At 54.2% G+C, this 13,573-nt stretch overlaps 5 protein-coding genes across 5 annotated transcripts; 2 read left to right on the forward strand and 3 right to left on the reverse strand.

Moving 5' to 3' along the window:
* Positions 1 to 735: 735 nt before the first annotated feature.
* UCRPA7_1489 (putative zinc carboxypeptidase protein) lies at positions 736 to 2,385 on the forward strand (the record flags this gene model as incomplete). The annotated part of the gene is made up of 1 exon (XM_007914069.1): positions 736 to 2,385. One exon carries the CDS (start codon positions 736 to 738, stop codon positions 2,383 to 2,385), a length of 1,650 nt encoding a protein of 549 aa, XP_007912260.1.
* A 429-nt stretch (positions 2,386 to 2,814) lies between these two features.
* UCRPA7_1490 (hypothetical protein) lies at positions 2,815 to 4,005 on the reverse strand (the record flags this gene model as incomplete). Its single annotated transcript, XM_007914070.1, has 2 exons — positions 2,815 to 3,662; positions 3,726 to 4,005. The coding sequence occupies 2 exons, from the start codon at positions 4,003 to 4,005 to the stop codon at positions 2,815 to 2,817; spliced, it is 1,128 nt and encodes a 375-aa protein (XP_007912261.1).
* Positions 4,006 to 4,622: 617 nt separating this feature from the next.
* On the reverse strand, positions 4,623 to 8,628 carry UCRPA7_1491 (putative smc1 protein; the record flags this gene model as incomplete). The annotated part of the gene is made up of 5 exons (XM_007914071.1): positions 4,623 to 4,640; positions 4,688 to 5,365; positions 5,418 to 8,385; positions 8,446 to 8,539; positions 8,598 to 8,628. The coding sequence occupies 5 exons, from the start codon at positions 8,626 to 8,628 to the stop codon at positions 4,623 to 4,625; spliced, it is 3,789 nt and encodes a 1,262-aa protein (XP_007912262.1).
* Positions 8,629 to 10,185: 1,557 nt separating this feature from the next.
* Positions 10,186 to 11,856, forward strand: UCRPA7_1492 (putative f-box protein; the record flags this gene model as incomplete). Its single annotated transcript, XM_007914072.1, has 1 exon — positions 10,186 to 11,856. The coding sequence occupies one exon, from the start codon at positions 10,186 to 10,188 to the stop codon at positions 11,854 to 11,856; it is 1,671 nt and encodes a 556-aa protein (XP_007912263.1).
* A 1,027-nt stretch (positions 11,857 to 12,883) lies between these two features.
* UCRPA7_1493 (putative wd repeat-containing protein srw1 protein) lies at positions 12,884 to 13,573 on the reverse strand (the record flags this gene model as incomplete). The annotated part of the gene is made up of 1 exon (XM_007914073.1): positions 12,884 to 13,573. One exon carries the CDS (start codon positions 13,571 to 13,573, stop codon positions 12,884 to 12,886), a length of 690 nt encoding a protein of 229 aa, XP_007912264.1.

Below are 13,573 nucleotides of genomic sequence, written 5' to 3' on the forward strand. Positions count from 1 at the left end.
GGACTTTGCCATGTGAAGTGAGTCCAACAGCGCAATGGGGCGCCGTAACGTTAATGCAATGGAAGTCCCGGCTTTCAGGGGCCTACCTGATCTTGGGTATCTAGGGAACTTAGAGGCCAACTAAGCCAGCTGACATGGCATGCGTAAGGTCGCTCTCCTGGTCTAACAAGTGGAGTTCGTCGGCGCCGGAACGGCAGGACTTTGCACCTAGACACGCAATGGTTGGGGTATCATACGTACAGTACATGTATTAGAGTATATGCACTCTGGAGCTGGAGGTATCCTCTTCTATCAGTACGGTTCACCCATCTCTCTCTGATGAAATTGCTATAGAATACTGAGATCTTTGGTTGATCTGCCATGCGAAACAGGTTCTTTGTTGCCGTGGTTGAAACGGATCAGCCCGTTACGAGAAGGAGGCAGCCGTCTTTGATCAATCTAGTCTAAACTACCAGTACCCCGTAGCATGGCAGCGAAAGTGAATCCAGGCTACCGTATCCGAAGCCGCCGCCCACCTGCCCCGTTGGGCCACTCACCTCGTGCCCCTCTTCCTGATCCTGATGCAAGCAAGGAAGCACCTCAGCTTAACCTGCAAAACGCCAAAACGCTAAACCTGTCCTCTTCCATCCTCAACAACCGCCTGTCATTGTCCATTGTGCCTACACCACCGCGCTGCTGGAGCTGGAGGCGCCCGCGAGGCCACCTTCCACCCACTCAATTGACTGACCTCCCAAGATGCAATTGCACGCCTGCCTAGTCTCGGCCCTCCTGCTCGCCGTCTCCGTCGCCGCCCACTACCAAGTCGGCCATCATGGCGGCCAGCACCCGCACCCGCACCCCAAGAAGGTCTTCCCTTTCCTGAGCTGGATCCGCGACAGCGCCGTCGGCTTCATCTTCGGCAAGGCCAAGTCCGCAGACGTCGTGTCCTACCCGGGACTCCAGGCCAAGAGCTACACGAACGAGGTCGTCATCAGATTCAATGTCACTGAGACGGACGAGGAGGAGGCCCTGGCCAAGGCCGCGGACCGGCTGTTCTTGGACGTCTGGGCCTTCACCCCCGAGTATGTCGACATACGGCTCCACAAGGACGATGTCCCCTCCTTGATGGGGCTCTTGCCCGAGTCGCTCCGCGCAGACTACTTCCCTCTCATCCCCGATCTGGCCTCCGCCGTCTGGGAGACGTACCCATCCAAGAAATCATCGAGAATCGGCCAGAGCCGAGTCGAACGCAGCGCAAACACCCTCGGCGGACGCGCCACAGATGGGACCGACAACCTGTTCTTTCAGGACTACCAGCCATTGCCCGTCGTGACGCAATGGATGCGTCTTCTCGAAGCCATGTTCCCATCCTTGGTCCATATCGTCACTATCGGCAAGTCATATGAAGGCAGGGACATCCTCGGCCTGAGGGTTGGTGAGGTTGTCAAACACAAGGCAACAACTGCCAAGGCCCGCAAGACGCTCGTTGTGACCGGAGGCGTCCATGCGAGAGAGTGGATCTCTACTACTACTGTCAATTACCTTGCCTGGTCTTTCATCACATCGTACAACAAGGAGCCGATGATTACGAAATTCCTCCAGAACTTTGATATTGTCTTCGTCCCGGCTCTCAACCCCGACGGTATTGAGTACACGTGGGAGGTAGATCGGCTCTGGCGCAAGTCTAGGCAACATACAAACCTCCGCTTCTGCCGCGGCCTCGATCTGGATCACGCGTTCAGCTACAAGTGGGACAGCGTGAAGCACCAGACCGACCCCTGTTCGGAGAGCTACGGCGGCGATGAGCCCTTCCAAGCAGTCGAGGCACTACAACTTGCACAGTGGGCCAAGAACGAGACCGGCAACAATGTCCACTTTGTGGGCCTGCTTGACCTGCACTCGTACTCCCAGCAAGTGCTCTTCCCCTTCTCGTATTCCTGCTCCGTTGACCCGCCAAACCTGGAGAACCTCCAGGAGCTCGCCGCCGGGATCGCCAAGGCTATCCGGTTGTCAAACGGCCAGGCCTACAGCATCGCCTCGGCCTGCGAGGGCGCCACGGCCCAGGACCACAGCAACTTCGGCCCGCAGCCGCGGATCGAGTCCGGCGGCGGCTCCGCCATCGACTGGTTCTACCACGAGCTCAAGGCCCGCTACAGCTACCAGATCAAGCTGCGGGACACGGGCAGCTACGGCTTCCTGCTGCCCAGCGAGAACATCGTGCCCACGGGCCAGGAGATCTTCAACGCCATGAAGTACCTGGGCGACTTCCTGCTCGGCAACAATGGCATTGAGAAGCTTGGTGGGGACGACGATGCCGCGCAGTACTCCAAGATCACGGATGCGCCGCCGAGTGAAGAGACGGATGAGGATTGGGTGGAGCTCAGGAGGCGGAGAAGGAGGAGGTGAAACTGCGCGGCTGGGTGAATAAAGGGTATTTAAAGCTGGGCTGGTGTATATGGCGGAATGCTTGGTTATGATTTCTGGGTGCTTGGTGGCGTTATTGGATACCCGAGACAAAAGCATAGAATGCTTTTTAATAAATCGACTTGCAAATATAAGGTCACATCGTCACATCGAATGGTCTGAAGAATGGTCTGAAGAATGGTGGGTTCGTGAAGATGAAAGGGCAGTTCTTAGGTGCATATGATGTGTCTATGCATACTTAAGTGGCTGACCGTTTTGTTGAACACTTCACTGCAATCTTAGCCCTCGCAACGGCATCCTGAGATTTCAGGAGGCCGGGATTTGGAGGGCCTAAAATTGCAGTGAAAGTATGCCTTTAAGAAAAATTTCATCCAAGCATGAAGCTTATTCGTATCGTCCAGACTTGCCGAATTATATAGCCTCAACGATCCTAATAGCACTCAAACACAAGACCATGGTCGTCATGTAGACAATGCCTACGCTGCCACTGATGAACAACGAGCTCGTCAAGACAAACGTCGCATAGAGATAGATCCCCACTGCAAGCGCCTCGATGGCAGCCTCATACCACCTCCATGCCGTGTCATATCTCATCGTGATCGTCAGCACAAACGCAGGCTCGTCCGAGCCCGGCATCACCTCCCGCACCTCATCCCCGTCTGCTCTCTCTTTCCGCCCCTGACCATCTTTCACCCCTGGGATCTGCCTCCCGCGGTCCAGCGGCGGCGCCCCACGCGGCTCCGGCACCCGGTACATCAAGCGCAGAAGATCCGCCCACGAGCGCCGCACGCCGGGCCCGTCCTCCGTGAAGCGGATGCGGACGTCGCGCGCCAGCGCGGCCAGCAGGCCCAGCGCGATGGCGAGCCACGCCGCGCACGCCACCGGCCAGCACAGCAGCAGCCAGCTGTACTCGCAGCGCCAGGTGACCATGCTCTGGCGGCCGAGGGCGACGTTCTGCCACAGCATGACGCCCGCCAGCGCGAGCACGGCCGCGTCCACGGCGGCGGCCTTGAGCGCGCGGCGGCGCGACGTCGCCGCCCACTTCCACTTCTGGCGGGGGCTCGCTCCAGACGAGCGCGGGACGCTCACGCGCCACTCGCGCACGCGGGGCGAGCGCGGCAGCACGTCGGACAGCCGGGACTGGTGCAGCCCGAGCTGGCGGAAGAGGCTCTGGGGCAGGCCGATGGCGAAGACGCAGGTCGCCAGGGCCCTGACGGGAGACACCAGCGCGAGCTCGACGAGGTCAAGGGGTCCGGCACCTATCGTTGTACGGCATGCGTGAGCATCACAACTTCAAACGGTTTTCTTTTCAAAAAACGTACCTATGAGTGCTAGAATAGTCGGTACAAGCGACGCGATGTTGCTGCCGCTCTGCCACCCTGCGCTCCTGTCTTCGGGGATCTGGCTTAGGACACACCGGATCAGGTACGGGCAGTGGCCGAACTTGAAGCCGATGCCAGGCTGTGCCGTGCAGTTCGCAGCGATGTCCTGGACAACGGCATCGCTAGGATCACCGACGGTTCGTGAAATGGCAAGGCTGGGGCACGCGAAAGCAATGGCCCAGCAGAGGCATATCAGAGCAGTGTTGGTCGAGAGTGCCATGCTGGGCTGCGCTCTGTGTTGCTCAATGTAATTTGGATCTTGCACAAAAAATCCAGAAAAAGAACCATCCTCACAAGCTCCAGAGGAAGGTGTTCAATATATAATCAGCCTGGGCGCAAGGCTACTGTCTTCGGCGCCTTGAATCTCGTCGTTTCAGGGGAAGGGAAACATACCATATGCGAGCGTGGGGGCCGAAAACGTGCATAAGTCATTGTTTCAGTGTTGTCAAGAAAGATCAGCAGCACACAACAGCCCGAAACATCTGGGTTGCACAAATGGGAGCCATGTTTCCATAAGCGCTGGGATCGAGGCAAGCGCTTAATGTGGGAAACCGAACCTGGCTTCTCTCAGTGAACCTGAACAGCCGCCTGAGGCCTCAACTCGTCAAAACATACTCCAGAGGCACTCGAGTCGAAAGTTTGCGGGAAAATACGATGATATCATTTGAATAAACCTACTCCGAAAGGGTAAGCAAGTCCATTGCTAGTATAGTACATAATCCGTATCGCCGAAAGAACATCTCGAGCCGGTGATTACCATTTAGCTCCTTAATCCATAGTCATGCCATCATTTCTGTAGCCACCCGCCGAAACATTACTTGTTGAAGGATTTCCATTTTACACATATTTCCGAAGCTATCGGACTATTAGCAAATGATCAAAGCCGGATTGGAAGTACTTACGTCTAGAGTCAAGGTCTTTGAGGAGTTCACCTCCTGATCCCTGTACACGCCAATCAAGCTTTCACTGTCCTGGAAGAGTCCAGTCTTGAGACTGATGACAATGAATTGCATGCCAGGGCCAGCATGTTCGCGAATGTACTTCTTGATCTTCTCAACGTTTGCGTTGTCCAGAGCAGCATCAACCTCATCAAGGACGAAGAAGGGACTCGGCTGGTAGCTGTGGATGGCAAATAGAAGTGCAAGGGCAGCGATTGTCTTCTCACCACCAGAAAGGTGCTCCATATCGCGGAATCGCTTCAAAGGAGGCATGGCGTGATACTTGATACCTGACAAATAGGGCGTGTCTGTATCATCCTCGATATCAAGGTAAGCCGTGCCTCCAATAGGATAAGCCTCCGAGCGGGTGAGATCCTTGTAGACGGCTTGGATCTGGTCTTGAATGTGGGAGAAGGCCTTATTGAAGAGCTCAAATCGTTGGGTTTTCACTCTGCCAAACTCCTCACGTGCTTGCCTGAGAGCCGCGCGTGAGTCCTCAAAGTCCTGTTCTGTGGACTTTAGGCGGGCCTCGACGCCCTCAAGGCGCTCGATAGCGCGCATGTTAGGATTAAGCTTCTCCAGCTCGGCCCACAGCGAGTCTATCTTCTCTTGAAGCATCTCCTCTACATTTTCCCTCTCAGGCTATGATAATTAGTAATGGGTCCGTAGAAATATTAGATAGACTCAAACTTACATCTTTGAGCTCTTCGTCCAGGTTCTCAAAGTCAACCTCAATACCATAATCGTCCATGGCAGCTTCCAAGACTTCCGGATCATCGCCTTCGTCAACATCCATCGCATCAGGATCCTGATGCAGCAGGTTGTCTTCGTTGGGTAAGTCGTCAAGGGAGCCTTCTAGCAGCGGTATACTGATCTGCTGCAGCTTGCAGCTTCTTAATTGAGCAAATCTGTTGGAGCTGTTCTTTTGGATTTCAGCCTCCAATTCGCTGATAAGCTTCAGCCTGGCGTCGATGTCTTTGCTTCTCTTTTGGACTTCGAGCTTCGCTTCCGCCACCTTCTCGATCTTCTTTGCCTGTTCAGCCTGAATTTTCTCCAGGCTTTCCTGCAAAGCTTGAAGTTCATCTTGGTCTTGGCCCATGGCTTCTTCGACGGCTGCTTTCTCTTCTTGATAGGTTTCAACGTCCGCTTTCATACGCTCAAGTTGTTCTTGCATACGCTTCACTCGGCCTTGAGTCTCGTTGTGGCGGGACTGGTTGTAATTCAAGGTACTCCTGAGCTGCTGCTTCTGCACCTCAAACTTATTCCGCTGCTCTGCAGCTTCCTGCTCGAGATTTCCTTGTTGCGCCTCATACGAACGTATATCACTGTACCCGAGCCGTTTACAGAAGTCGGCGAAGATCTTATCTTCAACCTGCGCGATGGCCTTCTCATACTTAGCGACCGCTTGACGCGTGGCTTCCAACTCGTTGTATTTCTGCTGGTACTTTGGTTCGTATTCGCGAAGCTGTCGGTGCTCATGATCGAGCTCTTTCTTCTTGCTAGCGACATTCTTCTCGAACGCTTGCAGCTCGGCTCTAGCAGCATGCAAGCGCGACTCTAGTGTGATGAGATCAGACTGTAGAGATTCCTCAGCGTGCCCACGGCGATCAGCTCGTGGCAGCTTCTGGAGTTCGTCGCGTAGTTTCTCAGCCATCTTCTTGAGATTCTGCACGTCGTGTTCCTCAAATCGTCGCTTTCCTCCTTTGTGTTCTGGGAGACGACCTCCAGTCATCAGACCAGCCTTGTGGATGACATAGCCCTCCAGGGTCACTGCCTTAACCTGGATTCTCCTCCGGTAGCAGATGTCTTTGGCGATATCAAGGCTGTCGCAGACGACGGAGCTTCCGCAAGCATATTCCATAGCACGCTGAAGAGACTGGTCGAAATCAATTGTGTCAATTGTCAACCTCGCGCCACTTGTGCCCTTAACAGCGGAGTTCACGGCGTTGACTTTGATGTTGTCGAGGGGAATGAAGGTCATTGGAGGAAAGCGCTGCTCCTTCAAGTAGTCAACGCACTGAATACCGGTCTTCTCCGAGTCTACAATGACAGAGTCGAAGTCTCGACCCAGGGCTGTGATGACAGCTTCATCAAATTTCTTCTGCTTCGGTTTGCAAAGCTCGCCAATTCTGCCGCGCACACCTGGGTAGATGCGTTTCAGGGTCGAGACCATCTCCTTCAGCCTCATCTCCTTGTCGTTTTGGCGTCTTCCGTCATCAGCCTCCGCTAGTTTCTTCAGAACGTCTTGCAACTTCTCGTCGAGCTCGGTATGCCTGTTGTTTGCCCGGATACGCTCTGATTGCACCTGGTGGAACTCCTTCTTCTTAGCTTCAATCTCGCTCTGGACTTGACGAACAATCTCTTGAGTTGTCTCCTTTCGCTTCTTCAGGTTGTCCAGCTCTGCTTGCAGTTTTTGGGCTGCGGCTTCGTATGTCTCCACCTTGCCTTTCAGACTGCTTACTGTTGACTCATCGCTCTTCAGTTGACGAACGAGAGAGTCCAGCTCAGCCTGATTTGCAGCAGACTTCGCCATGGCTTGAGCTCGCAAAGTATTGTACTCCTTGCGATCAGCGTCACTCAGCTCCTTGCCTTGCTTCTTCAGAGTCTCTTTCCACTGGTTCTCAAACTGTTGATGTGCCTTCTCGACTGTGGCAAGGTCTTTCTTCTCCTTCTGGATGATCTTGACTTGCTCATCGCGCTCCTTGCTTACAGTCTCCAACCGCTTCGCAATTCGCTCAATCTCGCGGTTACTTTGCTCGACCTTCTCATCGATGGGCACAAGGCTGTTCTCCTTTTCCTCGATTTGTCTCTCTTTCGCCTTGATATTCTTCTCGATCTTGCCAACCTCTCTGCTAATGGTGGCTTGCTCCTTGCGCGCTGCCTCCAGCTTCTTCTCGTAGGACTCGACATTACGGCGGAATTCTTTCAGCTCCTCCTGGTGCTCCTGGATCTTCGCGCTTGATTCATCCATTACACGCTGGAAGTGATAGAGCTTCCACAAGATCTGAGTGACTATAGCTTCGTCCTTCTCCTCGGTCTTCCTCTGGAAATTCTCTGCTTCCTTCTTCTGTTCTTGATACTGCTTAATCTCCGAGTTGATACCGCGCCGCCTGTGCAGCTGGAAGTTCTGGTTCTCGGAGGCCTGTTCCACGGTAGCCTGCAGCCTGTCGTATTCTGCCTTGTACTCCAAGCTCCCGGATATCTGCTCGACGAGGCGCGTCAGGTCCTGTGGGGACTGCGATGCGATAGCCTCGACATCTCCTTGGAAGACGAGGAAGTTTCGTGCCTTGATCAGGATGTTCTCGGTCTCCAGGGCATCGTTGTATTGTTGCGCAGTGACTGTGCGGTCGTTGATGTAGTATATACTCGATCCCTGCGCTGTGATGGCACGCTTCCACTTTTGCTCATCGCCTGCGTCATCTTCGTATACTGCCATGACCCAAGCAGTCTTTGGGTCGTTGCGTGAAGACTTTGGCGTCGCGCCATCTTCATCGCCATCAGCGAAGCCGTTGGTGTGACCGTTCGTCGCCGGCTCTGCTGTCGACCCGTCATCGTTTATCTTTGAGGTCTTCATGACACGGCCGCGATATACGAGGTCTTTTAGCTGAGACGACCGCAACTGTGAGGATTTGATGCCGAGGACGAAGGATATGGCATCCATGCTGGAACGCGATATTAGAGCATGATCCTCGCATATTACGCTGGAGGGTAGAGTAACTTACGAGTTCGATTTGCCGGATCCATTGGGTCCAATGATGGAGGTGAAGTACGAGTCTCCAAAGAGAAGCGTGTGGTGGCCCTTGTAGGACTTGAAGTCTGCGCAGCGCAATTAGCTACCACTCTCGAGAGCGCACAGAAAGCGCGCAGCACTCACTGTAGAGCTCAAGGCGGATGAGCTTGCCCATGGTGACGGTGGGATCGCGATGACCGATCGCGGGCGTGGCCTCTGTCCGTTTTGTCGCAGCGTGAGATTTTGTTTGGCGCGATTGATTGATCTCAGGGTACGCGCTTCACGGTGGGGGAGAAGGAGGCACTGCAGGTGCGCTGATGGTGCCACCCACCAAACGCGACTGGCCATGGCCTTAGGTAAGCGATTGCGCTATTCTGATTCCGGGTTGTTATCAGATGGAAGAGACGATAACGATGACCAAAGTGGCTCTGTGAGCAGAGGAAAGCACCCCAAACGAACAAGATACCTGGATCAAATTCGAACTTCAATCTTATTCTTCTATGTCTTACAGTATTTTCAGGTAACAGACTCTAGTTTTGACATTTTTCTCAGTGTTGACTTCCAGTACAGTGTGAGCATTATCAAGTACGTGCCTGGGTGTTCTGGCAACTTGGGCAAGAGACCACTTGTACTTTCCAGATTGTTAAGCCTAACCCACCAGTGACTTGTAAATGATTCTAGATCTCAATCTGGAGGTATCGTGGATCAAAGAAGATCAGCCGAGCCCACTGCATGTACTCGCGATGGAACATTATCTTCGATTCTTTTGATCCGTTTCCGTCCAACCAGAAGCCATCTCGAAGACACGGTGTGGACTGGCAGCCAGTGACAGGGCCCTCCAGGCCTGCCCTGAGCTACCTAGTACCTACTATGCAGTAGTACCTAAGGTAGGTAGAGCTGGGGCCAAGCAAAACTGGGGCCGGGCTCAGGGTGGATGACAACACGCTGCAGCAGGGACTCAGATGATCCAATAACGTCAGAACTCAGTCCCCGTTTAAGCTTTCTCCATACGTGCTGCTGGCGCCAAGCCGCATCACAAGCCATGCAACTTGGAAGAGTCCCATTGTCCTCTTCACAAATTCCAACACACGCTCCGCTCCATCCAGTACCCCCTTCTATCCCACAGCCCTGCCATCGCTCGGTACTCAGTCACCTGGGCACATCTGAGCCGTGTCTGCCTTGGGAATATCTGCATTATCGACACCCAAGAGGAATGACATTGCTGCCTCCTGGTGGCCCAGCTTAAAGTTGGCCATAGCTCGGACAGAGGGCATCTTGGAAACACCTCCTCGACACGACCCGTTTTCCATCAACACCTGCCAGTCGAGCAAATACCATCTGTCCGCCCTAGAGCGTGTCAAAGTACCATCCGATTATTCACAAAATCTCACACTAGCCGGGCTACCTGCAGGCTACCCTCAACGTGTAGTAGCCCTATCTCTTGTAAGTCCGCCTGGCATACTTCACATGACGGGTCCTTCTTAGGGATGGTGCAATCCTCCTGCTGCCGACCCGATGGAGTCTTGTCTCTATTTCAAGGGTCCATACACTCTTTTATGTCCCAAGTCTTGGCCCATGTTCCTTCTCTCATAGCACGTTATGCACGCTTGAGTATGGCCTCGGCACTCGCTACCACATGGCTGACGTATTAGTTCTCAGAGGAGCGGAAGCTCTCCGCAAAGTTTCCTTCCACCACGACCACCACCGACACCATAGACGCACAATAAGCGACATGGCAGAACAAGAAGCCATTCCCATACCCATACCGGGTAACAGATCCGATGCCCCCTCGACCGACAGCGACGCGGGCGGCAGCGCTTTGACGCCAGATCCCAGCGATACCCCGGGACTCAGCACATCACCCCCAGAACACGCCGTCGCTGATACTCCAACCCTGGGTCCCACGACTCCGAGCGCAAGACTGTCTAGGAATCCTTCGTTCTCCGGGAGCAGCTCATACCAAGAAGACTGGGAGGCCTTCCCTCCCTTAGACCGTCTGAGTGTCCTCGACATTCTGGACAACTTTGCTCTTCCTCAACAGTTGGAGAAACTCCAAAAGGGGCTATCGGCGCAGACAAAAAAGGTTCGCCAGTCCAGAGATGCGTTTAAGTCACAAAGTCAAAAGGCTCGCGAGCGGATGGTTGAGGAGTGGAGGAAGCGCGTGCCTTCAGCAGAAGAGCAGCTGGATCGGTATAGAAAGCGTATGCGAACGAGCGTGGACAAGCTGGGACGGCAATGGAACGATACAAAGGCCATCACGCTGCGCGAGAAAGTCTCTTTTATCTGCGGCGTCATGAATATTTTCCTCAGTGGCTATTTCATCGGAGCTTTCCCCGAGTACTTCCACTGGTGGTACACGGTCCAAATCCTCTATTTCATGCCGATCCGCTACTACACATACCATAAGAGGGGCTATCACTACTTCCTGGCAGACCTATGCTACTTTGTCAACTTTCTCCTGATATTGAGCATATGGGCTTTCCCGAATTCGAAACGACTCTTCACAGCAACGTTCTGCCTAGCCTTTGGCAACAACGCGGTCGCCATCATCATGTGGCGGAACTCGCTCGTTTTCCACAGCTTCGACAAGGTCACCTCGCTCTTCATACACGTCATGCCCTGCGTGACTCTCCACTGTATCGTTCATCTCTTTAGCCCAGAGCACCAAAAAGAGCGCTTCCCCGCCGTCTGGACAATCAAGACCTCGCCGCCGGGCTCACCGACCGCGTACGCGAACGTCCTCTCGATGCTCGCCTGGAGCACCATCCCCTACGCGGTGTGGCAGCTGTCGTACTACTTCTTCATTACGGTGCGGCGGCGCGAGAAGATCGCCGCGGGGCGCCCGACGTCCTTCACCTGGCTGCGCAAGAGCTACTCCAAGTCGTGGATCGGCCGGCTCGTGCTCGGCCTGCCCGCCGCGCTGCAGGAGCCCGCCTTCATGCTCATCCAGTACCTCTACGCCGTGCTGACCATGGTCCCCTGCCCGCTGTGGTTCTACAGCCGCTGGGCCTCCGCCACCTTCCTGCTCTTCGTCTTCGTCTGGAGCGTCTACAACGGCTCCACCTACTACATCGACGTCTTCGGCAAGCGCTTCCAGAAGGAGCTCGAGGCCATGCGCGCAGAGGTCGCAAAGTGGCAGAACAGCCCGGAGAGCATGCTGGCTTCTCCAGTCCTCACGCCACACCCGGACCACCAGCCCGGCGGCGGCGGCGGCGGCGAGGAAAAGGACAAGCTGCACGCCGAGCTGCTGGGCAACGCCCAGGACGTCGGCGTCGACAACATCCCGCTGCTGAGCGAGGAGAAGGGCAGGAGTCATTCCAGCGATGCGCTGTCGTCGGGCGTCGACGGCGGCGCGCGGGACGTCGCCAGGGAGCGCAAGGTCAGCGAGGATTCAAGATTTTGATGATTTTGTCTGCTTGCTTGCTTGCTTTCCATTTTCGTTTACTATGATGCCGTGACGGCATTCACCCATCCATCTGATACACACACCCTTCGTTTCGCAGCGAATGATTCACGACAAACGCGGAGTTGGCCTGTTATGATTATTTCTATCTCTGTTCAAATTCGCACTCTTCTATCATGGCAGGCAGGCAGGCGGGGAGGCAGGCAGGCGCAGGGGTGATGCATGGAGGCACGAGATTGAAGCAAGAGTAGAGAGTATGCATGTTCGTTGCTTGAATATTTTGACGTTGTTGTTTTTGGTCGCTCGTATACCCCCCTTTTCGGTAGCTGGACTCACCTCATGACGTTAGCGAGGCAATTCACCATGTAGGATACATTACGCTGTGCTTATCAGAGTTGTGTGGTCGTGCCACGGAAACAGATGCAACTAGATATAGCTAGTTACAATATATGCCCCCATACGCGCGTTCAGATCCGAAACCATGTAAATGCCGGTCTAGAAGAATAACAGTTCGCAAGTTCACGTTTCATGAGACGTAAGTTGTGTTGAGCAGAATGACCAGCAATATTGCTATTTGATCATCGCAGATTGTCTTATCTGTATTCGAAGCATATGCTTCAGCACATCCAGACGGATTGTGCCTAACTGCCGCTAAGCCCTGATCTAATTCATTTCTCTATGGCCTCAGCCAAGATAGCAAACGTCTGGTCGCATTGCACACCTCAGATTGCCCAGGCTAATGATAACCCCCTGCCTAATAACTGTCCTCCAAGTAGTACTACAAGATGTGAATCGTCATAGCAAAGGGCTGTCTCAAGCAAGGCTAAATTCGACCAACGCCAACTGATGCTGCCAAATGAAGCCAAAGGGGTATTCCGTCGTCCAGGATTCATGATGTAGTTGTGGAGATTCGTGTCGTTTCCTCGTGCTGGTGAGGAGAGTCGTAAGATAAAGCACATGTGTTGAGTCGGGGTTTTTGATTTACACAAGTGGAGCTGGGATGTTGGATAAGCGCGGGGCCTTCTCTTCAGCGAATTACTCCCCAATCGGACAGCCGTCCGCCGCCGTCGCTGTCTTCTCTCGCGCCTGGCCGCTTGCCAAATACATTCCAGAAGCGGAGCGTCTCGTCTCCAGCTCCGGTGACAACTACACGGCCATCAGGGCTCATGGCCAGGTACAGGACACGGTAGGTGTGGCCGGTCAGGCTGACCACCTGTGTCATGGATGGATATTTCCAGACAACAATCTGGTTCTGGCTGTAACCGTGGGTTGAGACGATCTCGTTCGAGTTCTTGGACCATGCGATGTTGCAGACCTGGCTACCAGTGTCCACCTCGTTGATCACAGCTCCTCTAACAGTATCATGAAAGATGATCCTGCGATCAGCCGTACCACCTCCTGAGGCTAGGAGTCCTCGTTGGTGAGGAGACCACGCAATCGCCTTGACGGCAGCGGTGTGGTCCGAAAACTTCCACAAGGGTGTTTCTGAGAGCTTGTCCCATACCATCAACTTGTTGTCATTACCACCACTCGCCAATTGACCATCCTCGCAATTCCACTTCAGACCGCAAACTTCTTGCTTGTGGCCGACCAGCTTTCGAAGCCACTGATCTGGGGCTCGTACATCACGGTGGTAAATGAGTCGGTCCCGGGAGCCCGACGTCAGAATGTGAGTGTTCCATGCCAAAGAGCCGACTCTAGCGGTGTGGCCAGTCAT

Source organism: Phaeoacremonium minimum (assembly GCF_000392275.1).
Source record: "Phaeoacremonium minimum UCRPA7 unplaced genomic scaffold PA7_03_scaffold_110, whole genome shotgun sequence".
In the NCBI taxonomy this organism is placed as follows: Eukaryota; Fungi; Ascomycota; class Sordariomycetes; order Togniniales; family Togniniaceae; genus Phaeoacremonium; species Phaeoacremonium minimum.